The 27,899-nt window shown below is 38.1% G+C and overlaps 1 protein-coding gene across 10 annotated transcripts; it reads right to left on the bottom strand.

The window, feature by feature from the left end:
• Positions 1-1,275: 1,275 nt before the first annotated feature.
• On the bottom strand, positions 1,276-27,899 carry WTAP (WT1 associated protein). 10 transcript variants are annotated; one of them, XM_070796473.1, is made up of 9 exons: positions 27,470-27,616; positions 24,131-24,293; positions 19,297-19,334; positions 17,473-17,528; positions 14,323-14,381; positions 12,932-13,059; positions 9,218-9,396; positions 3,894-4,048; positions 1,276-2,530 (listed from the first exon to the last, which is right to left on the bottom strand). In XM_070796473.1, the coding sequence occupies exons 3-9, from the start codon at positions 19,324-19,326 to the stop codon at positions 1,947-1,949; spliced, it is 1,191 nt and encodes a 396-aa protein (XP_070652574.1). In that variant the 5' UTR covers positions 19,327-19,334; positions 24,131-24,293; positions 27,470-27,616; the 3' UTR covers positions 1,276-1,946. The 10 variants fall into 10 exon arrangements, with proteins under 10 accessions (XP_070652574.1, XP_070652572.1, XP_070652569.1 ...); XM_070796471.1 differs by having other exon boundaries at positions 24,131-25,778; positions 27,470-27,615; XM_070796468.1 differs by lacking the exon at positions 27,470-27,616 and adding an exon at positions 25,624-27,443.

Here is a 27,899-nt window from a genome sequence, read left to right as displayed (position 1 = left end):
TTAAAATCTAGGTCACTCTCAACCTCCATTATGATTTACCATCTCTTTAATCAGGCACACCAGGCAAATAAAGCATCCAACTCCAGAAACGAAAAATACCAACAACCTTGAGTTCTCTCTGCCCAAGTCATTCACCCATTAACGCAGATTTAACAGAATTCTGAAAATTGGTAATGATACATAATAGGCCTATTAAATTTAGTCACACAATTCTATCACTAGTTGAAAAATTTCTTCCTGCACACACCAATGATTACATACCACAAAAAGGAAGAGAAATTCCGTTTAAATTCAGCAAGTTAAAAGTATATACAATTAAAGCCAAAGTCCACATTACTTAATACACCAAGGAAATAGTTATTTCAGTACATACCAAAATGTATATAAGCAAATTCATTTAAAATTGTGTAGGATCTTTTTCAACACTTGAAGACTGCACAAAAAGTTAATCAAAAGACAAGTTCAATATTTTACTACACCATGAAAACCAGATATATTTGTATGCCAGTTAAGCAAAACCAAAGGAGTTATTTTCAAGTTGTACCTCAGTTTCAAATGCCGTTAACTCTCCGTCTGAGGTTCCCTGATTATATTACAGATATATATAAAACAAAGTATTTTGCTTTTAGCAAAACTCATACTTCATCTTAACCACACATATGAAAAGCTATTTTAGAGCCATTCCATTCCAGACCTTGATACTTATTTGGAGAATAACTGCTTTACAATTTGTATTGGTTTCTGCTGTACAACAACATGAAATAGCTATTAAGTATACATATATCCCCTCCCTCTTGAGACTACCTCCCACCCCCAACTGGACCTTGATACTTAATGTTTAAAACGTGACAGGAAATGAAGCAAACAGTCTTACCTCTTTAAAACATTTCGCCTTCATTCTAACACTCCACACTGTTATTACATAATATTAGCAGATGTTATTAGTACAAAACCGTGTAAGTGGACAAGATTTTAAAACATCACTGACTACACGATACCTAATTACCTGAAATCATTTCACAAAGCCTACTTTTTCAATTATAACCTAACAAATACTTAGGTGACTATTTCCTTCTTTACATTTTTCTGAATTTTGAAATATTTTAACAATTATTTGTATAAGGCAGGAGAAAAACAAAGTGCACAATTAAATGTATGCATGGACTTAAGTTCCACCTTTGTGGTATGTGGAAAAATGGAGTAGACATTCAGCTATTCAATGAAAAGAAATGACAAATGCTATACACATACACACAAACAAAAAAACAACCAATGTAAGGAGTTACAATAAAAATCTTTATTTAAGTTTGGTCAGTACAGGTAAGATATACTGGAGTCACAGAGCAATATGCATTAACAGGATACAACAATTCATAAAAACTGAGTAACTATGCACACAAATTTCTTAAACATTCAATCACCTAAAGAGAAAATGCACAGATGTATGGTGGGAAAAACTGTATCTAACACTGAAACTACTATAGGACTCCTTCAACAAGTCCAACTTTTAGTGATAAAACTACTGTACTGGGCAAACTTGGCAGTCATAAACCCACATCTACTCTGACAAGTCTGAATGGTGCATAAGCATAGTAACAGCATGAGTAAGAATGCCCTCACACAGCACAGGTTCTAGGGTAGACACAGATTCACACAGACATCACTGTGTTATACTTTAAGCAAAAAGTTCCATTTACAACTTCACATTAACTCATATAAAAATAACCTGACCCTACACAAAATGTCCTTTTAGCAACATTCAAAGTAATTAACTGTTACAATTTCCAAAGTGGCAGAGGTATTGAAGCAAAGAAAAAAGGAAAAAAAAAAAAACCACCCACAAAAAAGGCAAATTGTGACAAAAGTATGCATTAATTAACTGGACAGTATCCTCTTCCAAATTAAATGACACTGTATAAAAATTTGCTGGAAATTTTTTTGTTTTTTTACAAAACTGAACCCTGTACATTTACACTTGAGTCCAAGCCATTCTGAACGTGGCGGGAGGCCGCAGTTCGGTTACCTTTCCCACTCACAGGTTTCTCCTCTTGCGGGTCATGACTGGAGTCTGTGTCATTTGAGTGGTGTGTGAGAGAGTTTTCACTGCCCGTGGGAGAGTCTACACTTTCATACCCCGCACTGAGTTGGTTTACGTAACTACTACCTCCTCTGCCAGTTCTCTCCTCCGAGCTGCTGGAGGCCTTATTCCCATTCCCTGGAGAAGAAGGAAAGTCATCTTCGGCTGTGTCCCCCTCCCTGTGAAATCCAGACCCAGACGTCCTCTGCCGGGAGGAACTGCCATTACTTGGTCCGTTGGCCAGACGACTGCAGTCTTTACCTGTGGCCTCTGCCTGTCCTACAGGCTCCGAAGATGTAGTCCTGCTGGTACTCGGGCCTGCGGCTTGAGACTGCTGCTGTTGGTACTGAGCCAACTGCTGGCGCGTCTCCTTCAGTTGTTGCTGAAGAACTAGAATGGTACTCTGCATACCCTCTACTTCTTCGTCAAGTTGAATGATGAAGTCATTCAGTTCTGTGCAAAGGAGAGCCAAACCTACTTTAATATCTCTTACAATATAATTAAAAATACTTCTTAGTGCCTGCACAAAGCTAGGCAGTCAATAAATGTTTAAGTAAACAAATACAATTCTAAAATCACGAAAGAATATTTTAAGGTTTTGCTTAGAATTTTAAAATAGCCATTCAACAAGTTTATTTGTGAGAGAAAGCAAAAGCCTGAATATATAAAAGCAACCAAATTTACAACGATCCAAACTATCTGGCCACATAAAACTGGTTACAGCCCACAAAATCTGTTCCACGTTTGCCTGCCTATGGGCCCACACGCCTGGCCCCTTACTCCACACCCGCCTAGTCCATGTTCAGCTCCACAGCAGGTGTAGTCCCTGAGGAAGCCCTTGATTCCAACACTCCAAAGAAGCCTATGCTGTCAGCAAAGATTATTCTACATTCAAGAACAAAATTCAGAAAAAATAACTCTTGAAACTGATGAAAATACAGTTATCTATGAAGTTCTAAAAAGGTCTTGGGGTGAGGGAGTTCCTTCACTACTATACAAAAAGACTCCTATTTAGTGTATTTACAAATAGTAAGAGCTAAAAACCACCACTTTGAAGAGGCAATTTTAAAGATATTGACTACTGACCTTCTTTGCAATTACCTGCAAAGTTGCAATTAATTTAATTTTAAGAGAGACTGGGTGTTTTTCTTACTAATTTTCTTCACAAAGGAGAAAGAGCATGCATGCAGCTGTACTAGACCAGCATGGTGGCTGACAAGTTCCATTTCTTTGGGCAAATAATTACATCTTATTCACTAAACAGAAACTCTGTATTTATTTCTTATTTTTGGCCATGCCTCGCAGCTTGCAGGAACTTGAGTGACTTGACCAGGGATGGAACCTGGCCCAGGAGCTGAAAGCACTGACTCCACACCACTGGACCACCAGGGAATTCTTCCACAATCAATTACATATTTTTAGATCCCTGGACATGGCCAAATATTTCCAAGATCTACACTTAGAGAAATCGGTTAAGTGAAGATATTAAGCACTGAATATATCCTTTTAAGCACTGAATATAAATTTATATAGCTACAGAATGCCTTATTAATACAAAAGCCCTCCCCTAAAAAAACCCCACCCCTAAAAAAACAAAAACTTATGAAATTTGCACAACAAACAACTGGGGGGGAGGGGGAAACCACCACTAAATTAAATGGCTTTGTTTGTTGACTCAACTGGAAATATTTCACTTATAACTTCATAGAACCATTGGTAGAGATTAGCATATAAAGACTCTAATCTATAATACTCATGCCTGGCAGTATTTTAAAGCCAGTGCAAAGTTAACCAAACTTTTCAAAAAACCCCTTACCATCCTGACTGCTTTTAAGCTCCTCACTATATTTCTTCTGTAAAGCCAACTCTGCTTCAAGTTGTGCAATACGTCCCTGGGACAGCTGCCTTCCAAGCTCTTGATTCTCCTGGATAAGCATTCGACACTTCGCCATTAACTTTTTGCCTGTTTGGCTGCAAAGGAAAGAGCCATTCATCACAAAATGAAGACAAATTCTTGACAACCTTCTTTGTTTGAAATTATTACAGCAACAGATATAACACATACAGAATATAACTCTATGTCACAGTAGACGCCTGCCTACGATTACCATCTTCTTTTCCGGACACATCCATCTTGTACATTTCAGTATTTTGCCAATACAGCAGCAAAGATAAAACCTGAAGAAAAAATACCTAAGTGGCTACTTTCTATTACATTATAATTGATTCTGAAATCTCCTTTTATCCCAAATTATAATTTGAAATACAAACAGGCCAGTTATTTGACACACATTTCAAATATATCAATATTAATAAAACTCTAAGGTACTTAGCTTTATGAAACAGAAAAGTTCTTGAAAGGGTAAATGCAACATCAACCACAAATGTAAACTTCTACCTAATATATAAAATCAGTACCTATAAATATACAAATGAGAATAAATTCTTGCTAGACCAGTGTTTATAAGGATGCCTGTTAATAGGCAGTTCCCACAAGAACGTTTATTGCATTAAGTGAGGCCTGTTCAGTAATTGTTTTTAAGACTCAAGACTATTTCTATTTATCAATCCCTCAATTAACTTTATATGATATATATGTATATATATATTTGAGCTGTCTTAAACTGGGATGTAAGTTTTTGAAATTTTAATACTAATATATGGTGAAATTTTATTCATGTTGAAAAGATTATCCTTAGGACACAAAAATAAGATTGGGGTTATTTAGCATAAATAATCGGAGAAGGCAATGGCACCCCACTCCAGTACTCTTGCCTGGAAAATCCCATGGGTGGAGGAGCCTGGTGGGCTGCAGTCCATGGGGTTGCTAAGAGTCGGGCACGACTGAGCGACTTCACTTTCACTTTTCACTTTCATGCATTGGAGAAGGAAATGGCAACCCACTCCAGTGTTCTTGCCTGGAGAATCCCAGGGACTGGGGAGCCTGGTGGATTGCCGTCTCTGGGGTCACACAGAGTTGGACGTGACTGAGGCGACTTAGCAGCAGCAGCAGCAGCACAAATAATGCAAATATGTGAGTATCTGCCAAATTAGGAATGCCATACTTTCTACATGCATATATACAGCAATTGCAAAAATCAATCAAGGTTCATCCTCTATATATTACTAATAAGAAGATGTACTGTGAAGTAATATATAGGGCAAATCAAAGCCCATTAAAAGAATAGTGTCAGCAAAAAAATTTTTCATCAGTAAGATCATTCTCAACTTTATGGTAAGAATATCAAACTGTCCCTTTCCAAGTCTCTAAGGTAACATCACAATTGTATGCTTAAATCAGAACTCTTGCTGACACTAAGAAAAGCACTCAAGTTTTACTGAGACACTGTTATTGGGGTTTGTGATGCAAGATTTCTTTTATCAACAGCACATGTTTTAACCCAATGTGATTCAAGTGAAAGTTTGTGATATATTTTCCTTACACAAATCTGAAATAAAACCTGGTGGTTGCTGGTGGTGGTGTTTAGTCAGTAAGCCGTATCTGACTCTCTTGTGACCCCATGGACTGTAGCCCAGCAGGCTCCTCTGTCCATGGGATTTTCCAGGCAAGAAAGCTGGAGTGGGTTGCCATTTCCTTCTTCAGGGGATCTTCCCCATCCAGGGACTGAATCCGCATCTCTTGCATTGGCAGGGGATTCTTTACCACTGAGCCACCAGGGAGGCCCAAAACCTGGCTTACTATTGCACAAAGAAGCCTCACATGAAAACGAGTTAGCACGTGGGAAGGGTTCTCTCACAACATGGCAACTTTATCAGCTGATATCTGTTTGTTGCCATTACAGCTCCAGATTTCCCGTATTTCCTATTAGCATCCTCAGACTTTAGCCTCTACTGAATAAGAGAAACCAAACGAGGAATTAAGAAACAGGCACTATCATCAGAGACAGAGGCTTTCCTTCCATTTCACTGCCTATGCTTCCCCCAACTCTGCTTTCTTGTGAAAACATCAGTTTACCAACCTGAGAATTCTTTTGTATCAAATTTTTAAATACAAACAATTGTAAAATCAATAGAGCAATTTGTGACCTGACTTAACCTCATAGAAAGTACCAAATTCTAACGCAAAAATATTTCATTTATGAAGTCACGCCTTTTAATAAATGTTCTAAAAATAATCCTATCACTTCTAAAATGATTAAAACAAATCTGCACTGAATGTTTTCTTTAAGCATTCTGTAATTTTATGCCACTTTACTATGTTGTGTAAAATTTGTGTTGTGTTCATTGTATCACAAAAAATGGTAAGAATCCAATTTCAAGAAACCTGGCTCTGGAGTAATTTTTTTTTTAATTAAAAAATATTCTAACCCATTGCTAAAAATCAAATAACTCACAAAGAAAAAAGTAGAAAATAATTTAAGAGAAGGAACGGATACTGTACACTGCTTTGTTATCAAGGGGAAGGGATGAGGGTATTCTGAAGGTGTACACACACAACTAACTGTTTATAAATGCAAACTGAAAACTGTCAAAACTCTGCAACATCTCCCTGTAACTATTCTAAAGTATACACACTGTCACATGATTGAAATATTTTAACTAAAGTGGACAACATAATTCAGGGGATCATTCTCTCTCAAAATTTAAACAATGAAAAAGTGAAAAACAAAACCCACACAACCCATTCTATTTGAATTATTGCAGACAGAGTATTGACTGAGCACTGTTTGTTTCAAATTAATGATGTAGTTATACCACCCAATGAACTCTAGCTTACAGTTCACTTTTTACAAAATTCCCTTTATAGGTGGTTAAAATAAAGTAATACAATGAAAATATTATACAACCATTAAAAATGGTAAGTAACCTAAATATACTAAAAAATGGAAAAAAAGTCCAAGGATAAAGGGGGCCTGGGGAAAGTCATGCTACAAATCATCTATATGTACATATGCATGTCCGCATTTGTTTAAAACCAATACACATATAATTACTGTATATGCATACAAATTATCTTGATACCCAAGAAATTTAAAAATGGTCACTATTCCTGGGGAATAGAAAGGGCAAGGGGAAGGTCACCCAGGAGTAAAACTTATTTTACACCTCTACTTTTCTTTATGCTGTTTCAATCTTATACATGAGCATGTGTTATCTTATTAATTAAACGTTTTTTAACAATAAGAAAAAACCCCACCTCAACGTGACTGTTACTTAAGTGGCAAAAGAAAAATGCTTGGCTAAATTTGAGTACATAATACCTTTTATGAATTAATTATCTCTTGACCTACTGAAAATACGTAGCCCATTTCTACTATATTCTTTAATGACATAAAATATATACAAAAGCCTTAATTCGGGTACAATAAGCTAATTTCAAACAGATGTGGTTACTTACCCTCCAACCCCCACAGTGAGAATCTTAGAAGCGGATTTCTTGCTGTGAAGTCACACAAACCACTTCTTCAACCCGCCCTCTGCCCCACAATCAGTTCCCTCAAGTACAGACATACAAGATACTTACAATTGATTGGAATGATTAAGAGAGAACTTAAGTCACCCTTGTTAAAACTGCACTTAAACGTTGGGACAATCTGGAACATTTTATCTTCCACTCATCTTAGACTCCATTATCACCAAGTGAAAATTCGCATTGGTGACTTATAGAATGATCTGACGAAAAAATTCACCTCCAGGATTGGATGGAAGCATGAAGAAAATAATGCCTCATTTATCTAATGAGCAAATGAATTTGCTAGAAATGATCACTATACTTTTTTTTCAATTCATAAAATGTCTCACTTAGGCCAGCCCACAGTTCCGATATATTCTGTCCCCAATCTTCTGGCAGGCACCCTGTAAAGCTGTCCCACATTAATTTCTACTGCAATATCCTGGGACAAGGTGTCAAAAAGCAACAAGTGTCAAGTCTCTTTGTTTTTTTATGATAACAGCTGGAAAAAAGTAGGTCTTCAAAAAATGAGACACAGAGCCTTTTCCTTCACTTTGAAGAGCACACCAACAATTTTTTCCAAATCAATCTGCTCTCCACAGCGCCCCCCCAATCAAAATGTTAAAAGTACAACAAAATCATCATAGTAATCCTTGAACTTAAAAAAAAAAAAAAACAACTATTTCAAGGCACATTTAATTTAATATCAAGAGTGCAATACAAAAGGCCCAAATACAATGAAGGAACACATTCCCCCATTAACACCAACGACAATGCTCTTTCAACATGTGCCTGTTGAATGGATGGGGATTTAATAAATTTCACTACTGAAAAAAAATAACGCAGTGAGTCTCATCACAGCCAATATCCTTATACAATCTAGTTGTGAAATGAATGTTTATAACGCTTCAAACAGTTTAAAACCTGAAGTTTGACACCACACCTTCATGTTTGTACAGTCCTCGGTAAGATTATCTACAGTATTAGCAACCATTCAAAGAACAAATCATTGAGTAAAACCACAGATTTAAGGCTCAATCAAGTAATATAGAGCCCCAAACGAAATGGTTAAATAGATGAACTACTTGTACTGACATCTATTATTTGATTCACTCATGACTATTAAGTTGGTTCTTAGCAAATAAACCCTTTAAAGGCAAAATTCACCTCATTTGAGTGTGACCCAGAAGTTCAACAACAATCACGAAGTCCACGGTCTTATTGGCAAAACTGATATACAGTGTCTCTAAGTCACTATGCTCAAGGTTAAGAGCGATGCATATTCCATCTTTACATTTACTGGAATTTTACATGTTCAATTCATGGTTTTAAATCTCTAGGTTTTCATTCCTCCAAACTGTCTGAAGACACAGTGTGCCACAGACTTAAGACTTCTGTTTCTCCCTCTATTTTCTTCAAACAGAAACATTTCTCAAGTGTCTACATGTTCTAGAAGGGGAATTTTTCGGAGGTGGCCACTTCTTCGGAATAGTCCGACGCCATCAGGCCTCTGAAGCAAGGGGAGGGGGAAGAGAAAAAAGCTGAAACACAAGGTTCATCTGGTAAGTTTTACATTAACCTTTACAAGCTGGATAGTATAAGAATGTGGCTTTTTGGCTCAAAAAGTCTGAGTCTTGGTGTGGAAACGAGTACGTGGCTGTCCCACCACAGCTTTCTCGCAGTGGGACTGTCAGGGAAGTCTTGACTGGGGAGTATGATTTGTTTACCTATCAGGCGTAAACTTCCAGGCACTCAGTTCATTTTGGGCTTGTTCCAGTTTGTCTTTAGTCTGTTCCAGTTCACTTTTCATTTTTAGGAATAACAAGTTGATCGCTGGGTCCACCATTGCTGATCTCAGTTGTGCAACGCTAGGCTGCTGGACTTGCTTGAGGTACTGGATCTGAGTCTGCGCAAAGCAAAAAAACCCCATTACTACCAAATCAAAGGAAACATACCTAAGATGAGGAGATAAAATCCCTTTCTGTTCACTGGTTTACCAACTTGCTTATTAAGCCCCTCTCCCTTCTATCTTAAAATCCTCTAAAAAAAGTACAAATTAAGAACAACTATTTAGGAATTCCCTAGCAATCTAGTGGTTAGGACTCAGTTGCTCTCACTGCTAGGGCTTGATTTCAATACCTGGTCAGGGAAGTTAAGATACCACAAGCCTTGCAGCAAAAAAACTCCAAAACAAAACAAAAAAACCCACAAAAAAGAACACTCACAAAACTAAGGTTATCCACGTAGGAAAAAAAACACCATTTGACTTCATTCCATATATGGAAACTTTAAATATAAGGAAACTACATGTTGGCAATCGAAACAGTACAAAAAAACAAACAAAAAAAAGTTGCTGTGTTTATTAAAAATGCTGATGCCCAATGAGGGAAAAAAAAAAGGCAAAGTTTAAAATATTAATTATTTAAGAGTATAGTGATTTACTCATACAAATCTGTGCTTTTGGGAAACTGTTCCCTAACATTACACCAGGTACAAGATTACAACTTAAAACATATTTGCATTTCTAAATAAAAATACATAGTACTTACATATTTACATGAACTGGCATTACAGCTTTAAAAATAGCACCTTAACCCAAAATTAAGCACATATTCACTTTTTTCCCTCCAAGCAGATTTGAATCACAGCATTGTAAAGCTGAAAGGTGACTGACCTGGTCCAAACTGCTTAGTTTTGAGAGATTAAAGAAGCCGTTTGTTCAAGGACACAGTTAGTTCAATGCCAGTACTGGAACTAGAATTCTTATTCTCAAGCTTCCTGACTTCCAGTCTAAGGCTTTTCCCACCATACCAAATCTCTCTACTTATATATGAAACCTTCAATTTCAACTCTGGTTGTACTGTCAGCACAGTTTTAAAATAGGAAATACAGTTGATTAGCATTAAATGCATCACTTTCTTCACACCCAAAGTAGATCAGGTTCAAGATCCTACTCCATTCTAAACCTTAAATAGGATTAAAAATAATATTTCTAAAACAGCTATTAATGTCTAACATGAATTTAGTAAAAGATACAAATATACTAAGAGGATCAAGCTATACTTAATTACTACTTCACCAAGAAAACAGAACTAATTTTCTTTCTTTTAGCTTAAGGAATTTTAAAAGTTTACAAAATGAAATGCCCTCATCTACTACTATAAGCTTGCCATTTCCTTGTGATTTTTGCTCCTGCTGCCCTTTCTGCAAAACCTCACTGTGTTCTAACTGAAAGATCAGTTAAGTGCTTCAGCTGAGATGTGCAGAGAAGAGCTATTAAAAAAAAAAATGTGGCTGGTAAGTTAGGTTCTACTTGGAAAAAAAATCTTAAATCTAGGTTGAGATGACCGAAGGGTGAAGAGGCAGCACCAAGGCTTAGATTAGGAATAAAATGATCAAAACTGCCAGTGTATATGGGATGGCTGTAGAATCGCTGAGGTGAGTCAACAGCACATACTGTCCAAGTTAAGTGGTTAAGAAGTGCCCGGACCAGGATGTCAAGAGTAGGGAGGACTCAAGAGGCAGAAATCAAGACACACTGGTTTTGTGAGACACTATCATTGGCACCATCCACTCACACTACCTACCAGGTGCCTGCATTTGGAAGGTAAGAGCCATCCTTTGCATGTGTTAGCATCTAGTACAGTGCTGTGTCAACAGGGAAACCTAAAACTATTAGTGAGTGAAGGGTTGAACCTAGAATCCGAAGTATCACAAAAAGAAAGAATTAACTCATTTTGGGACTTGGCACTTCAGTAGTACTACTCATACCATTAGATATGAAAATCCCAAGAGGAAAAAAATTGGAGGGGTGTTACAGAAAACAAAACAAAACCCATTATACTAAGAATGTTGTTAAGACTTCTTTGAACCAAGTACCCAAGTTAAAAAAAAAAGTCAAAAGAAGGAATGCCAAAAGCCAAAGTTGGGGAAAGTGAAGACATAGAAGTGATGAGAAAGAGAATTTTCTTAATACAATGACCTTACAGAAAAAAATGTAGTGGCAGTGAAGGTGGAAAGTAACTGGTAGAAACAAAAGGAGCGCTGAGAAGATACAGACAATAAGAGGCTACCCTTTTCTTTAGCAAAGTAACAGGTAAAGAAGTCATTTTGAAAAAGTGAAGAAAGGACTGAAGACTTGTGCAAATGTGGACACAGGAAGAATAAAGACTGTGATTAAATCCTAAAGAACATTTTATTGGTGAGAGAAGGAAAAGAAATAGAAGTGTGTCCCATAGATTATTAACCTCCAATGACCAGAATACTGGCTTATGCATTAGATTTTAATAACTATCAAATGGATATTACACAAAATTATTCAAGAAAACTGCAGCTTTTAAGATTAGAAACAACAGGGAATTTCTTTGTGGCACAGAGGTTAGGACTCAACGTTTTCACCACAGGGGCCTGGGTTCAGTCCCTGGTTGAAAGTGAAAGTCACTCAGTTGTGTCCGACTCTTTGTGACCCCATGGACTATACAGTCCATGGACTTCTTCCAGCCAGAATATTGGAGTGGGTAGCCTTTCTCTTCTCCAGGGGATCTCCCCAACCCAGGAATTGAACCCAGGTGTCCCACATTGCAGGCGGATTCTTTACCAGCTGAGCCACCAGGGAAGCCCAAGAATACTGGAGTGGGTAGCCCATCCCTTCTCCAAGGGATCTTCCCGACCCAGGAACCAAACCGGGGACTCCTGCACTGCAGGCACATTTTTTAGCAACTGAGCTATCAGGGAAGTCTGATTCCACAAGCTGCGTGGCATGGCTCGAAAATGAAAAGAAAAAAAAAAAAACCAAAAGTAATAAAAAACAACAGGGAAAGAGCTGCCTCTATCTTATGTAACTTACATATAAAAACACTAAAACAAGGGCTAAGGCTGTTGAAGACAAAACTGAGTCTAAATTCAACCAGGGTTAAAGGATCAAATATGTCAATAGATTTCAGATATATGTAGACATGGCAAACAGTACAAATGAAAGGTGTTAACAATTAAAAGGAGACCCAGTAGAAGTTGATACTTAGTTTTCTGTAGAAAGACATAAAGACAGCAAAGGAGAAATTAACAAGAAAGCTTGCCAAGTAAAATGAGTAAATGGTGCTTATACCCTCAGGTATTATGTTACTTAAAGATATATGAACCAAAAAAAAAAAAAAAGATACATGAACCAATACATTAATTCTCATAAATTACAGAGATTTCAGAGAATAACTTAAACTTCTGACTTCTTGGCCACAAAAAATTACTTTAAATCCAATGATGAGAAATTATGTATCAGAATTTTACATTTAGCACACTGAAGCTCAAAACATATCTACCTTAACAAAATGTACATGTATAATTAGTATTAATTATATAAAATTAACTTAATGTGAGTTAACACACAAAATAATGTGAACCAAAACCCAAACCCTCATAAAGGTTAAAACATCTGAAACACTTACAGTACACTCTTGCATTTCTTGCTCCTTGGTTGCTAGTCGCATTACAAGAATGTTTTCCCTGCGTGCAGATTCTTGCTGCTGCTGCTTTAGTTTTTCTTCAGATTCCCTTAAGCCAGTTACATCATTAGCTGATGATTAAAAGGAAAAAAATCCCAAAACATCATGAAACATAATTTAAAGATCAAACTGAATTAACCAAATTAAAGTTCTGACTCCCTTTGTCAAGGATAATAAAAACCATGGTACAAAAATTGAAGTCTTTAGTTTCTATCCTAAATTAAACTTTTATGACAACAAACTTCATTCTTGATCATGAGTGCTTTTTCAAGAGTTAGTGGTGTTAAACTGGTCCACAACCACTTAATGCTAGATGGAATTATGCTGTTATAGTCTCATCTGTTCCCAAAAAAGACAGGAAATTCCATTATTTGCATTTGTTTCTACTACAAAGTATTCACAAAATCCTATATAGTATTGTTTAACCTCATCAATATAAACATGCCCATAACTGCACAGCTAATTATTACTTTAAGCTTTCACAAGGGTTTCCCTGGTGGCTCACTGGTAAAGAATCCACCTGCCAATGCAGGTGATGTGGGTTCGATCCCTGGGTTGGGAAGATCTCCTGGAGTAGGAAATGGCAACCCACTCCGGTATTCTTGCCTGGGAAATCTCACTGATAGAAGGAGCCTGGAGGGCTACAGTCCATGGAGTTGCAAAAGAATCAGATGTGACTCAGACATTAAACAACACTATTCACAACTTTTATGGGTTATACCATAATTATACAATTGAGATCTTAAAATATTAATCTTTCTGAACTTGGGAAACTGTACTGGTTTTTACACTCGCAAATAATATGTTACTCTAAAACTCAGTGAAAAGTGATAAAGACTAAAATGGTCTAAAATTATAAACTTTATTATTTTCAGTAGATTTTGGAAAAATCCATAAATACACAGCTATCTCCTACTGTTACAATTTAAGCTATCATAAATTTAATACCAGTTGCTTCTACATTTCCCCCTGCTAGAGTAATAACTCATGTTTCACTTCAAGTATTTCTGTGGAAGGGCTACATCAAGGAAGTTTCAAGTAGCTGTGAATTTCCCTATCTGTGCACTCTCAGAACCCTGTCGTTCAGTTTGAAGTCATGCTACTGTTAAGATTACTGTATGTCAGTCTTCTCCAATGACGTGAACTCTTCTAAAAGAGAGATCATGTCTCCTTCATCTTTCTACTTCCTAGCATCAAATGCAGTGCCTGGACATAGGTCCTTAATAAAATTCTAGAATAAAAATTACTTAGTAAAACGAACTATCCTGTGCTTATAACAACAATCTAAAAGGAAATATTCACATAGTCCTTAGGAAGCTAAAACTCTAACTTACAGTTGAGATCTGTGTACTTGCCCTCCAAAGCTTGCACATAGGCTTCATACTGTTTCCACCTAATACAAAAATAAAGCCACGTTAGTTATGTTTAAACTGCTTTTACTAAATATACTAGAAATCACATCCATTAACTTTAAATACTAAGAATTCCACTGTGTGGATTTTAATGTCGCTCCCATTTTAACAGGGGCTTCTTCCCAGGTGGCACCAGTGTAAAGAATCTGCCTGTCAATGTAGGAGACACAAGAGACTCCAGTTCAATCCCTGGGTCAGGAAGATCCCTTGCCGTGGGAAATGGCACCCCACTTCAGTATTTTTGCCTGGAAAATCTCATGGACAGAGAAGCCTGGCAGACTACAGTCCATGGGGCTGCAAAGAGTCAGACATGAATGAGTGTACATGCACACACTCTTATTATTTTAAGATAATTATAAATCTAGTTTAACCCATAATAAGCCGTAATAAATTAGTCACTTTAAAATTATTCCTTCTTGAACTTATAGGCGTTAGATAAATGGAAGTACAGAGAAAAGTGTTCTCTGCTGAGTATACAACAAGAGGCGTTCCCATGAGTCAGATCACACACCATACAGGACAGCGTTATCACTGACGTTCAGCATGATGCCTGGATTGTAAAAGGTGAGTGAAAAGCTCACCACCACTTTTCAGATATGCTGTCCACCTCAAACAAAGGCATTTTTAAAATGTGCCGAATTCTAAGGGACTGAAGGTGATCTCGGCTCTTATGTGAAAGTAGTATGTGCTTTCTGACAAAGTAATAAAAAAGGGGGTCTGTCCTTTTTGTACAGTATAAAAAACAGAACATACTATTTTTCAAAAGCATATCTAATTGGCAGAAACAACTTGCATAAATGCCATACGCTATCTGGATCTTTCTTTATTTCATTCCTCTACCCTCAATATATAGGCTTTAGGACTTCCTTGGTGGCACAGTGGGTAAGAATCTGCCTACCAATGCAGGGGACACAAGTTTGATCCCTGATCCATGAAGATCCCACCACCCTGGAGCAACTAAGCCCATGGGCCGCAACTACTGAGCTCATGCTCTAGAACCCGCATGCTGCACTCGCCTAGAGCCCGTGCTCCACATGAGAGAAGACACTGCAATGAGAAGCCTGTGCACCAAAACAGAGAGTAGCCCCCACACTCTTCAACTAGAGAAAGCCTGCATGAAGCAACGAAGACCCAGTGCAGCCATAAAAAAAAAAAAAAAAAAAACACCTCTCAGGGCTTCCCAGGTAGCTCAGTGGTAAAGAATCCACCTGCAAATGCAGGAGTTTCAAGTTCAATCCCTGAGTCAGGAAGATCTGAAGATCTTCTGGAGAAAGAAATGGCAACCCATCCAGTATTCTTGCCAGGATAATCCCATGGACAGAGGAGCCTGGCGGACTACAAATCTATGGGGCTGGATACAACTGAGCGTGCGCGCACACACATATATATATATATATATACACACACACACTAGTTGCTCTAGGCAACTATTGCAGATAACAAACTTTCCCCAGTCTTATGTTTAAGCAACTGCTCTGGACGGTAAGCTGTCTGCTACCTTGCTTACTGAAGAAATATGTTTTCAAGCTGCTCTTCAGTTAGACCTAACAGGAGACCAAAGAGGAGTTTATTCAACGTTTCGGGATGAAAAAAGATGTTTATTTTCTCCTTTCTAAAAGTAAGATTTTAGAAGAAAAGACAAATACAAAAGCTCAACCGCAAACATCCTTATCAAGAAGATAGAAAAAAAACCTACTTAAAAGTCATAACCATACCAGAGACAGAAAGAGAACATCAACACACGAGTAGTGTATCACGAGCATCTACATCAGCAAAAAACAGCAAGAGTAATTTAAAATGCTAACTATTTAAATTTTATATGCAGGAATATAAAGTTATGCAATAGGAAAACTATCCTATGCATGAGACGATGGCAAAGAAAGATAAAGAGCATGTCCACAATAGAGGAGCTAAGGAGAACGAGCACAGACTCTTAACAAACAAGGGAGCACATCATCTGTGTCTCCCTATTTCGCATGCGTGTGTGCATAGTCACTAAGTTGCGTCTGACTCTCTGCAACCCCAGACTGTAGGCTGCCAGGCTCCTCTGTGCATGGGATTTCCCAGGAAAAAATACTAGAGTAGGTTGCCATTTCCTCCTCCGGGAGATGTTCCCGGCCTGGGGATCGAACCCGTACCTCCAACACTGGCAGGCAGATTTTCTACCACTGAGCCCAAACCACCTTTACTCTCCCCCCACTTCCAACTTGTTAAATTTACTCAGTTCAGCAAGTAAAAATTCCCTGAAATTTCTAGAGGAAAAAGTTCAATAATCTTGCAGGCTGCTCTGAAAAGCATTAATTTTTATCTAAAAGTTATTTCATAAAAAACTTACGACAGTGATAAAATGCAGAAAGAATACATTTAAGTTATAAAACACATGTGTGATCCCGTTTTCTGATTTCTTACATTTAAAAAATGAGTAACATAATGCTGTACTTGACAGTCTGCTTTAGTAAGACATTTATAAGACAACCACAGAAATTCAGAGCTGGATGTCATCTTTAAAAGTAATTAAATCCAACTCTTTAAACTTGCAGATTAGAAAATGAAGGATATAATGGTGACTAAAGTCACAGTCACAAGACAGATTAACTTCACTTTATCAGTAAATAATATATTTCTTTCATGAGAAGAATATCCTTGAAGGCTACAACTTTTCCACATGTTACATGGAAAAGGGAAAAAAAACCAAAAACATCAAAACAAGTCTATTCATTTGTTAAACTGAAAGCTTTCTGAGAGCAGTGTCTTTCCCCATACCGTTATATACATGAAGTACAAATGCTTCTCTAGTTAAGAGTTCTGAACACATGCCTCTACAAGAAAAAAATTTAGGTTACTTGTCAGTCTAGAAGTTACCCAAGCTAGTGCTTTAGTTCTTTAAAGTGTTATGCTTTCCCCAATGTTTATACAACGAAGAAACAGGCCATAGAAAAAAATATATTAAATGATCTGAAGATGTGTTAACATTAAAAACGAAACAGTATTTGATATAAACACTATTGTATAAAATCACAACATAATGTTCTATAGAAAGATTTTTATATTTTTCATAAAAGAATATTTTACCTTAGAATTAATTCATCTCGTGCCATAACTTTGAAGTCTGTTTCACTCAGTCGAACCTACGAAGAGAATTAAGATATAAACTAAGTGCTCTTTCCAAAAGTTTTAAAACAAGTAGATAAAAAAATAGTGGCAATACCAAATATGGAGTGAAGATGCAGAGAAACAGCATTCATACATTGCTGCTGAGAATGTAAAATGATACAGCTGCTCTGGAGGTAATTTGGTGGTTTCTTTTAAAACTAAAAATGGATGTTCCATACAACCCAACATTTATACTCTTAAGCACATATCCCAAAGAAATGAAAATTTATTTTCACACAGAAACTTGTATAAAAACGTTAACAGCAGCCTTATTTGTAATAGCCAGAAACTGGAAACCACCCAAATGTCCTTCAACAGGTAAATGGTAGGCTATGATACCACGAAGTACGATTGAGCAATAAAAAGAAACAGACCACCAGCATATACAACATGGAGAAAGCGCAAGGAAATGATGCTGTGAGAAAATGAAAAGGACCCTTAATACAGCATTATTTCAAGTATACAACATCTGTGAAGTAGCATAATTACGTAAATGAAGAAATGATTAGTGGTTGCCAGGAGTTGAGGATAGAGTGGGAGAGGATGGATGTGGCTATAAAGAAAGGAGTGGCATCGAGAGGCTTGTGGTGATGGTTCAGGTAACTGTTTTGGTTGCGCTGGTATTTACATTAAGTACAAGTGATAAACTTGCACAGAACTACACACACACAGAATGTGCATGTAACTAGTGAAATCTGAGCATGTGGACTGTACCAGTGGTCAAGCTGCTGGTTTTGATACTGTTACACAGGATGTTAACATCGAAGGAGGCTTGGTGAAGAGTACACAAAACCTCCCTGTACATGTCTTTGCCGCTTACTATTATTTCAAAATAAAGTTTTTAAAGATGAGAATATTCTAATAAGATGAAACTGCTTTGTAAATTGAGAAATATTGTTTTCTCTAAGCAAAGACTATAAAGCTCAAGAACCTATCCTAATATAAAATTCTTATTAATTTCCCTTATTAAAACATTTTTATTCATAAAAACGGTTCAAATTGTAGCATTTGCCACAATGTAAGTGTTACTATCAGAAACAAAAGAGGGAAAATCACTGTAGCATCAGAATATATTACTAAGCCTAACTGAAAGCACCCAGTAACTCTCAGATTATTAAAGCACTTGACTTTCTAGGATAAAAATTTCTATGTTTACTATCCAATAAATGGTTCACTTAAATACTCACTGGTTAGTAAGCACATATTCCCGCTTTCCCAACTGCATTATAAATTCCTCTTAGAAAATGTTATTCCTTTGTAACCTCTTTTGTGTGTGTGTCACAGTGCCTAAACTGAATTAACACAGGAAAATAAAACAAGGAAAGTGAGACTAGAAAATAAAACTTAACTGGAAAAGGTAGAATTTAGCTATTTGTTTGTTTTTTTTTAAATATAAAAGTGGTTTTGCATTAAAACCAAAGGGATTTAAGTTAGGAAGAAAAAGAAAATAAGTAACTTAGAGGATCTTGTAAAATACTTTCCTACTTTGACATTATTTGTAGCTACGTAGCTGCAAACAGTCATATGATAAAGGTTACAAGTAGATCATGGGGATACTACAAGTTTTCCAAAGGCTGAAAATGTTCTTAATCTACATTACATATAGATACGATGTCTCACACATTATATACCCACAATGCTATATATAACTGATAGCAAGCGGGAAAACAAGCAAACAATATGGACAGTCCCTTCCACTCTATTATTCAAATAAAGTGCTTAAAAACTGCTGAGAAAGCAAACCTTTTTGGGAAGAGGTTCTTCGTTGGTCATCTTGAATCCTAGAAAAGGAATAAAGACAAGAATGTCACCTGATTTTCTTCCAGTTAAGGTAGAAACAAAATATACTGGCTTTTGCAAAAGAATTTATTACTGAACTCAGTTATGACCAAATCATTAGGTTATTTTAATTAAAACACATCTTTTAGACTAGTTTTAGATTTACAGAAAAGTTACAAAGGTATTACAGGGTTCCCGTATACTGTGCACCCAGGTTCTCCTTGGTTAACATCTTACATTATTACTGTCATTAGGTTTTGTTTTTTTTTTTAAAGAATTCTCTCATAAAAAAGTTGATCATTCTTTGTAATGTTCCCACAAAGGATTGAAAGAAATGCAATTTTTCAATGCATTCTTACAACTGCCCTGTGAAAGACATCTCGCAGCAGAAAGGACAGATCTGTGCTGAAGTCAGATACTGGCCTCAGGCAGTATCCCAGGCATCTTGTTAAAAGGATACAGAAGGGTAATACCAATCGATAAGCCTTGCCTTTTACAGAATTAATATTGTTACAGTAAGGTCAAGTTTATCACTGTCATAATTCACCACTATACAATGCAGGAATGAAGGTATTTACATCTTAATAAAAATATTCCTACATTACCGACATTATTTAACTTCATATCACAGAATAATTTGAATCTCAAAATTAGCTTGTTATTCCTAGATATCCCTTCTAGTAATAGTAAAGTCATAAATGTCCCCTTATATCGTAAACCTTTAGTTTATTTTACTTACCCATACTTATTACAAACTCTGTTAACTATTAAAAAGCTAACCAAAGAGAAGTAAGCAAGTTATAGAGATGTGATGTACAGCACAGTGACTATAGTTAGTAACATGATATTATATATTTGAAAGCTGCTAAAAGAGTCAACCTGAAAGGCTTCATCACAAGAAAAAAATTTTGTAACTATGCATGGTGATGGATGGTAACTAGATTTATGAGTGCTTCTCTTGCAATGTATATAAATATCAAATCATTATGCTGTACACCTGAAAATAATGTATGTCAACAACATGTCACATGTCAGTACCTCAATAAAAAATAACCAAAGAATCTAGAGTATAAAACTGAGTTTTAAAAGCTACTTGACTTTTAGTGAATATTTGAGATTCCTCAAAAGAAGATGATCTTTAATACCATTTTTTATATTACATACAATCCCAACTCAAACATCAAATATTTTAATCATACTGTCATTAAACCCTGATTTTCAGAACCCTGATCTTCAACTCAGTACACTGAGTTGAAGAAATCAGTACATTTTAGAGAAAAAAAAAACAACTATATATTGATTATGCCATCAATTAACTGGTTAATTCTTCCCTCTTTGATGATCTTGTCATTGGATGTAATGAACAAAAACCTGAGTATGTATCATTTGCTTCTGAGCTGATGTAGCTGATCAAGTCTCTCTGACCAACTAATACCTATGAAGACACGGTTGTATTTCTACTTTTTAAAAATCAGTATTTTTTTCTCTTTAAACTGACCCCTGCCTACTTTAGGCCCCTTATCACCCAGTTTATAGCCTCTGTTGCAGGTTATAGATAGCTGTTTAGTGACTATCCTAACATGCTTCTAATAAATCTAATCACCTGAGAAATAAACCCTCACTGTGTTTAACTCCAGAGGCCTGACTTTAATGTACATTTACTAGACTGCAACCTCTTGGAATCCACATGTCAAGTTTAACATTTCCTTGGAACTCCCCATTTGTCCAGAGCTAGATAGTAGGTTCGGAGAAGGCAATGGCACCCTACTCCAGTAATTTTGCCTAGAAAATCCCATGGACAGAGGAGCCTGGTAGGCTGCAGTCCATGGGGTCGCTAGAGCCGGACACGACTGAAGTGACGCAGCAGCAGCAGACAGTAGGTAAATATCAGTAACACATTTAATTTAAAAATAAAAAAAAAAAAAAAATTGTGCCATTTGAACGTCACTAGTATACAGTCAAAGCTATGGTTTTTCCAGTAGTCATGTATAGATCTGAGAGTTGGACCATAAAGAAAGCTGCTACTGCTGCTAAGTCACTTCAGTCATGTCCGACTCTGTATGACCCCATAGACGGCAGCCCACCAGGCTCCCCCGTCCCTGGGATTCTCCAGGCAAGAACACTGGAGTGGGCTGCCATTTCCTTCTCCAAAAGAAAGCTGAGCACCGAAGAATTGATGCTTTTGAACTGTGGTATTGGAGAAAACTATTGAGAGTCCCTTGGGCTGCAAAGAGATAAACCCAGTCCATCCTAAAGGACATCAGTCCTGAATATTCATTGGAAGGACTGATGCTGAAGCTGAAACTCCAATACTTTTGCCACCTGATACGAAGAACTGACTCATTGGAAAAGACTCTGATGCTGGGAAAGACTGAAGGCGGGAGGAGAAGGGGATGACAGAGGATGAGATGGTTGGATGGCATCACCAACTCAACGGGCATGAGTTTGAGTAAGCTCTGGGAGTTGGTGATGGACAGGAAAGCCTGGCGTACTGCAGTCCATAGAGTCGCAAAGAGTCAGACATGACTGAGTGACTGGACTGAACTTTAAGGTTGAGCACTGATGAACTGATGCTTTCGAACTGTGGAGCTGGAGAAGACTCTTGAGAGTCCCTTGGACAACAAGGAGATCAAACCAGTCAATCCTAAAAGAAATTAACTGAATATTCATAGGAAGGACTGATGCTGAAGCTCCAACAGTTTGGCCACCTGATGCGAAAAGCTGCCTCACTGGAAATGACCCTGATGCTGGGAAAGATTGAGGGCAAGAGGAGAAGGGAGAGAAAGAGGATGAAATGGTTGGATGGCATCACAGATTCAATGGACATGAGTTTGAACAAACTCAGGGAGATAGTGAAGGACAGGGAAGCCTGGCATGCTGCAGTTCATGGAGTCGCAAAGAGTTGGACACGACTTAGGGACTGAAAAAAAACAGTATATAAATGTGTACTTATTTATTTGTCCCTCTTCTGTATATATAGTAATATACACATTACTATATATAAAACAGGTAACAGGTAAGAACCTACCATATAGGACAGGGAACTCAACGCAATACTCTGTAATAACCTACATGGGAAAAGCATTAAAAAAAAAGTGGTATATGTATAACTGATCCTTTTTGCTGTACAGCAGAAACTAACACAGCATTGTAAATCAACTATACTCCAATAAAAGACAAAAACCAAAAATTGTGCATACCAATCCCTTGCTATCCCCTCATATCCGGCTTTATTTTTCTTCTCAACTCTTATCACAAGCTGACATTTTGTATACTTATCTGTCTACCCCAGGGATAGAATAAGTTCCATGAAAGAACTGTTTCATTCACTGCTGATATCTCAATACATAGTATGCACTCAAATATATGGTAAATGAAAATATGAACAAATGAATCAGCTTCATTTACTATTTAAATTGTAAAAGTGAACTAAATAAGACAACCTAATTTCCCCCCCAAATTACCCAAGATGACCATACTGTAAAATTCTGAGAATAAACTCAATATAACACGTACTTTGAGTTCTATGACTAACAGCTTGAAAACAGCTAAATTTACCACTACGGATAGGTAGTTTACCTATCTGGTTACTAGGCACCCTAGCTACTCAGAATTTTGGTTGTAAAACAAAGTTTCATGGATGATATTCAATATAAATTAGTTTAATAAACTAGTATATACTTGTACAATTTGACACTTCCCCCAGGTTTATTTGTTCATTCTTTTCTTAAAACCATGAGCTTAATTAGCAACAAATAAGCTAATCTGTTTTTTAAAGGATATTTAAAGGATTGGTAAACACATGAAGAAAGTTCTAGTAACTCCACTTTTTTGAAGAGGGTGTAAACTTTGAAAACAAAAAACAGCAGAACCTCTGAGCCTCACTTTCCCCATCTCAAAAAGGATTACCACTGCCAAAGCTCAGAATTACTGTGCTATTTTTGAGGACATACATTAATCTTTAGTATAGTAACTGACACAAAGTAAGCACTTTGTTAGTTTCCTTCTTCCCACTGGAGAGAGAAAAATCACCACAAAAAAGACTCAATCACTCTTTAAAGATTCTGAGGAGAAAATTGACAAGGATAAGATCATAACACGCTCCTGTTTCTAAGCCCTACTGCAGCCCCTACTTGGTATCTCTGATTTTTAGAATTCTAAACAGTAATTTACACTTCTAACACTAGCTTATGTTCCTTTTTAAAAAGTCTGACACTAGGTAGAATTTAATTACACATTGTTTAAAGGATATATAGATTTTCTTTATAAAAATAAATGTCTAAATTTGTAATGTAAGTCAGGGATAAATACAGGTTTTGTACATATGTTTGTGTTTTATATGTTGACTCTCAATCACCTATCATTTCACATATTACGGAATATATGACTTGGGAAATCAAAACATCAGCATTTCGTAAGAAATTGCTTCCTTATCTTTAGCTGGTGAAAAGTCAATCTTGGCTTGAGATTCTATGATATACCACAATAGTTAAATGGACAGTGTGACAAAAGGCAAATTAGAAACAGGCTTAAAATTTAAAAGAATCAACATTCAACTATTTAATCCAAACAGAACATGATTCTCAATTACAACTTTCATATTACATGTGCTATAACACTTATTACTCCCCAAGGTACTTTTTTTAGCACAAGTGACAAGCACAATAACCACCTAAATTCTAGATTCATAAAGACAATGGATATACCAGGTTCTCAGAACAATCTATCAGAAAAACAGAATGACTGGAAATATTATTTGGGGTTGAATCTTGAAGGGAAAAAAAAAATGAATATATACCTAAAGCTATGAATCACTAGGTAATCGGCTCAGATTAAAACAGCTATTAATTTAAAAACTCAGGCTTGAGGATCCCAAATTTAGTGCTTCTTAAAAGTTGGTACCAATGAGGACAGGTAATTCTTCCATTCCTCCATCCTTAATAATGATCAAGCTTTGCAAACTGGACAATGCAGAAAAACAAAACAGAAAAAAATTAAAAACGGACCAATTTAGCTGCCCTTAGCAAGTTGAAAAAGACTGGCTGAAACATGGTTTCAAGTTTTATGTAAAGGTTTGTTATCCATGTGGATAACACAGATAATATAGCTCAAGTTTAGAATGTCAAAAGTACCTTGTACTCTTGATGCCTTTACACTGAGAAACGACATTATGATGTTAAGTTCAGTTCTGGTTGGTTAGGTGCCTAGCATCCTATATTCCAGGGCTTCCCAGGCTTTTAGCATTATGATCCTAAGTCATGAAATTCCGTGTCAGGAAGATCCACTGGAGAAGAGAGGAGCTACCCACTCCAGTATTCTTGGGCTTCCCTTGTAGCTCAGCTGGTAAAGAATCCGCCTGCAATGCGGGATACCTGAGTTCAATCTGTGAGTTGGGAAGATCCCCTGGAGAAGGGAAAGGCTACCCACTCCAGTATTCTGGCCTGGAGAATTCTACCGACTGTATAGTCTGAGGCTGCAAAGAGTCAGACACAACTGAGCAACTTTCACTTCACTTAATAAAGTAGTACCAGATGGTGTGGGCTTCCAAGGTGGCGCTAGTGGTAAAGAACCCGCCTGCCAATGCAGGTAGACATAAGAGACACAGGTTCCATCCCTGGGTCAGGAAGATCCCCTGGAGGAGGGCATGGCAACACACTCCAGTATTCTTGCCTGGAGAATCCCATGGATAGAGGAGCCTGGCAGGCTGCAGTTCATAGGGTCGCAAGAAGTCAGACAAGACTGGAGCGACTTGGCATGTACCAGATGACACAACTTCAGTAACAAACCAGTACCTTGCTGAAACTAATTGTAACTAAATGCAAGAAACTAATAATCTGACACTGTACTAATCAAGGCACAACAGCAGAAAGGGTACTAGCTAGGAATCGGAAGACCAGCTTTTCTTAACTTCGTAATAATCAGTCATGTGATATTGAGCAAGGTATTTTCTTTAGATTGCAGCCTCTAAATCAGCAAAGAGGATGCCAATTTCCTGCCTCACAAAGTGCTACAAATCTCAATGCTCTAAATACCATAAAGATGCTTTACAAACAAATATAATTCAAATAAAATACTAATATTAGCATAAGAGAATTTTAACGTGCACTTAGGAAAAATTAAATTCCACCAATTACATTTTCAAGAGTTAAGACCATTTCTTTATAGCACGGAGTTCTAGCCTGATGCACCACCTTTATATCTAATGGGATATAGTGTTAGAGGAATATTGAGAAGTTTTGTTCCAGTAAGCTTAGTACTAGAATATATTTAAGCCCCAGGTGGCTCATCTACCTGCAACGCTGGAGACATGGGTTCAACCCCTGGGTCAGGAAGATCCCCTGGAGAAGAAAATGGCAAGCCACTCCAGTATTCTTGCTTGGGCAACTCCACGATCAGAGAAGCCTGGTGAGTTACAGCCCACCGGGTAGCAGAAGAGTCAGACAGGACTTTTAGAGGCAAAATAGTGGGAGATAATTAATAAAAACAAAAATAAAGCCAAATACTGTCTAGGTCTTGTTTTGCTAAAGGATCCAACAGAAAATTTTTAAGAAAAATTTTTTTCAAGGGCAAGATAATGTTCTATTGTATGAAAATGATCAAGACCTCTAAAATAAACAGTATTTTCAGGGGAACTGTGTATTACATATATACATACTTAGATGAATGTAAGGGACTCTGAGTGCTGTAACGGACTGGACAAATATAATTATTACAACTCTCGTCTCCATGCCACAAGGCTACGAATTTTCTGTATTTCTCTCATTTCTGACAAATACTCAAAATTCAAACAGGTGAAGTTCTAAGTTAGATGAGTTAAGTCAAAAAAATAGCTGTGTCTGGGATACACTTGATTATCATTACTTTTGTCAGTTGGGACTTAGAAATTTAGGTAGTTTGCCTAAGTTCTGCTACTGGGAAGTGAAAACACTGATCACTTAGCTGTAACTAACTACTTAAGATAATGTAAGATCTGAAAGAATTGTAGGAATACAGCGAAACAAATCACTGAAATTTAACCTCATCCTTATCACAAGCCCCAATATCTTTCCCCAACTTGCCTAATCAGATGATACTAAATGACATATGTAAATGTGTAACACTTAGACATCTTGAAAAGATTTTCACGATAGTTTTTTTTTTTTTTTAAACGGGGTTTTGAATGGCTACAATATGTTTATGTTATACAAAAGTGTTTGTTATACAAAACTTAATGGTCAAAATTTTTAAGTAAAACACTCTAGATAATCACTCTGCTATACACCTGAAACACAACAGTGTAAATCAACCATATTTCAAAAACAAAAAAACAAAAAAACCCGGTAGAATTTGTGGTGACAGACCTGTGACTTCAACTTATCCTCCTCAGTGATGGAACTAAATTCTGAAATAGAAAACTAGGTGAACTCAGGACCATAACATTCTCGTGGAAATATTTTTCTACCTTCCTCTAATCTCGGGAAAAGGATCATTTCTTCCCTTATGAACACGGTTATTCCGGATTTTAACCTAGTCCTTTGGGATCAAATATCCAACTTCATCAAAACAAACGTGGACATTTTTCCACTACGTGTTCCCCACTGACTAGAGAAATACGGTTTACAGGGATCCAAGGCGAGATTTTAAAATTTCACGAAACCCTCGAATTCACTATTTTTTTTTTTAGAAGGCATGCACTCATTTAAAAATGGAAGTCTACAAGACAACGCAGCTGCAGTAGGAAGCTACTGCGCGATGTGAAACGTGCTCCACGGACGCGGCTTTCCTCCCCTCGGCTCATCGGCGCCGCCACTCCTGACGATCCTGCCGAGGGAGGTGGGGGAGCCCGCGACGCCGAGGCGCTGACGGGACGGGACGCGCGCTCCGAGGGGACGGCCTCCCGGCGTTGCCGGTCCCGCGGGAGCGCCCACCTCGCCCCCGGCTCCCTGAGAACCGAGGTAAAATGGCCTCGAGACGGCGGAAGTGTCGTCCCTGTCAGCGGGCAGATGGCGGGGGCTAACGGGAGGCCGGGGGGCCCGGGAATCCCGAGTCCGCCTCCTGCGCTCAGCTGGCCCCTTCCGGGGCCGGGCGGCCGCACCTCAGCCGCCTGGGGACTCGGAGGTCCTCGCCTCCGCTGCGGCCGGCGGCGGCCCGCACCTACCTCTCCAGACGGAGGCCGCGCCGGCGCCCGCCCAGTCACATAGGCCGACCCCGCGCTGTCCTCTCGCCGCCCAGGCCGCCCGACCGCGCCGCCGCCGCCGGCCCCCGCGCTCCTCCTCCGCGCCGCAACCCCGGCGCTCCCCTTTATTTGCGGGTCTCGCTGCCACAAAATGGCGCTGAGGGAGGAAGCGAGGCCCCGACGCCCCACCCCCTTCCCGCTCCTCCCGCCGCCCCGCCCCGCGCCGCCGCCGGCGCCCGCCCGCTTCCCCGCCCCGCGGAGTTCGCGCCCGGCCCACTCACCGACGGGTAGTGCCTCCCAGACGCGGTCGCGGCTACCCGCCCGCCGGGCCCCGCCGCGAGAAGGAGAGCCTAAGGGAAGGCGCCTGCCAGGAGGCCCGCGGTCGCTCAGGGAGGAGCTGCTCCCGGCAGCA

This window comes from Bos indicus, chromosome 9 (genome assembly GCF_029378745.1).
Source record: "Bos indicus isolate NIAB-ARS_2022 breed Sahiwal x Tharparkar chromosome 9, NIAB-ARS_B.indTharparkar_mat_pri_1.0, whole genome shotgun sequence".
NCBI classification, from domain to species: Eukaryota; Metazoa; Chordata; class Mammalia; order Artiodactyla; family Bovidae; genus Bos; species Bos indicus.
The sequence above is the reverse complement of the archived record's forward strand: the minus strand, read 5'-3'. Positions and strand labels throughout refer to the sequence as shown.

Coding starts and splice junctions, on each gene's coding strand:
- WTAP (XM_019967657.2), bottom strand. CDS start 19,326: ATGACCAACGAAGAACCTCTTCCCAAAAAG. Junction 14,382..17,472: donor CGAGATGAATTAATTCTAAG/GTAAAATATTCT, acceptor TTTTTGTATTAG/GTGGAAACAGTATGAAGCCT. Junction 13,060..14,322: donor CAAGTACACAGATCTCAACT/GTAAGTTAGAGT, acceptor TTTAATCATCAG/CTAATGATGTAACTGGCTTA.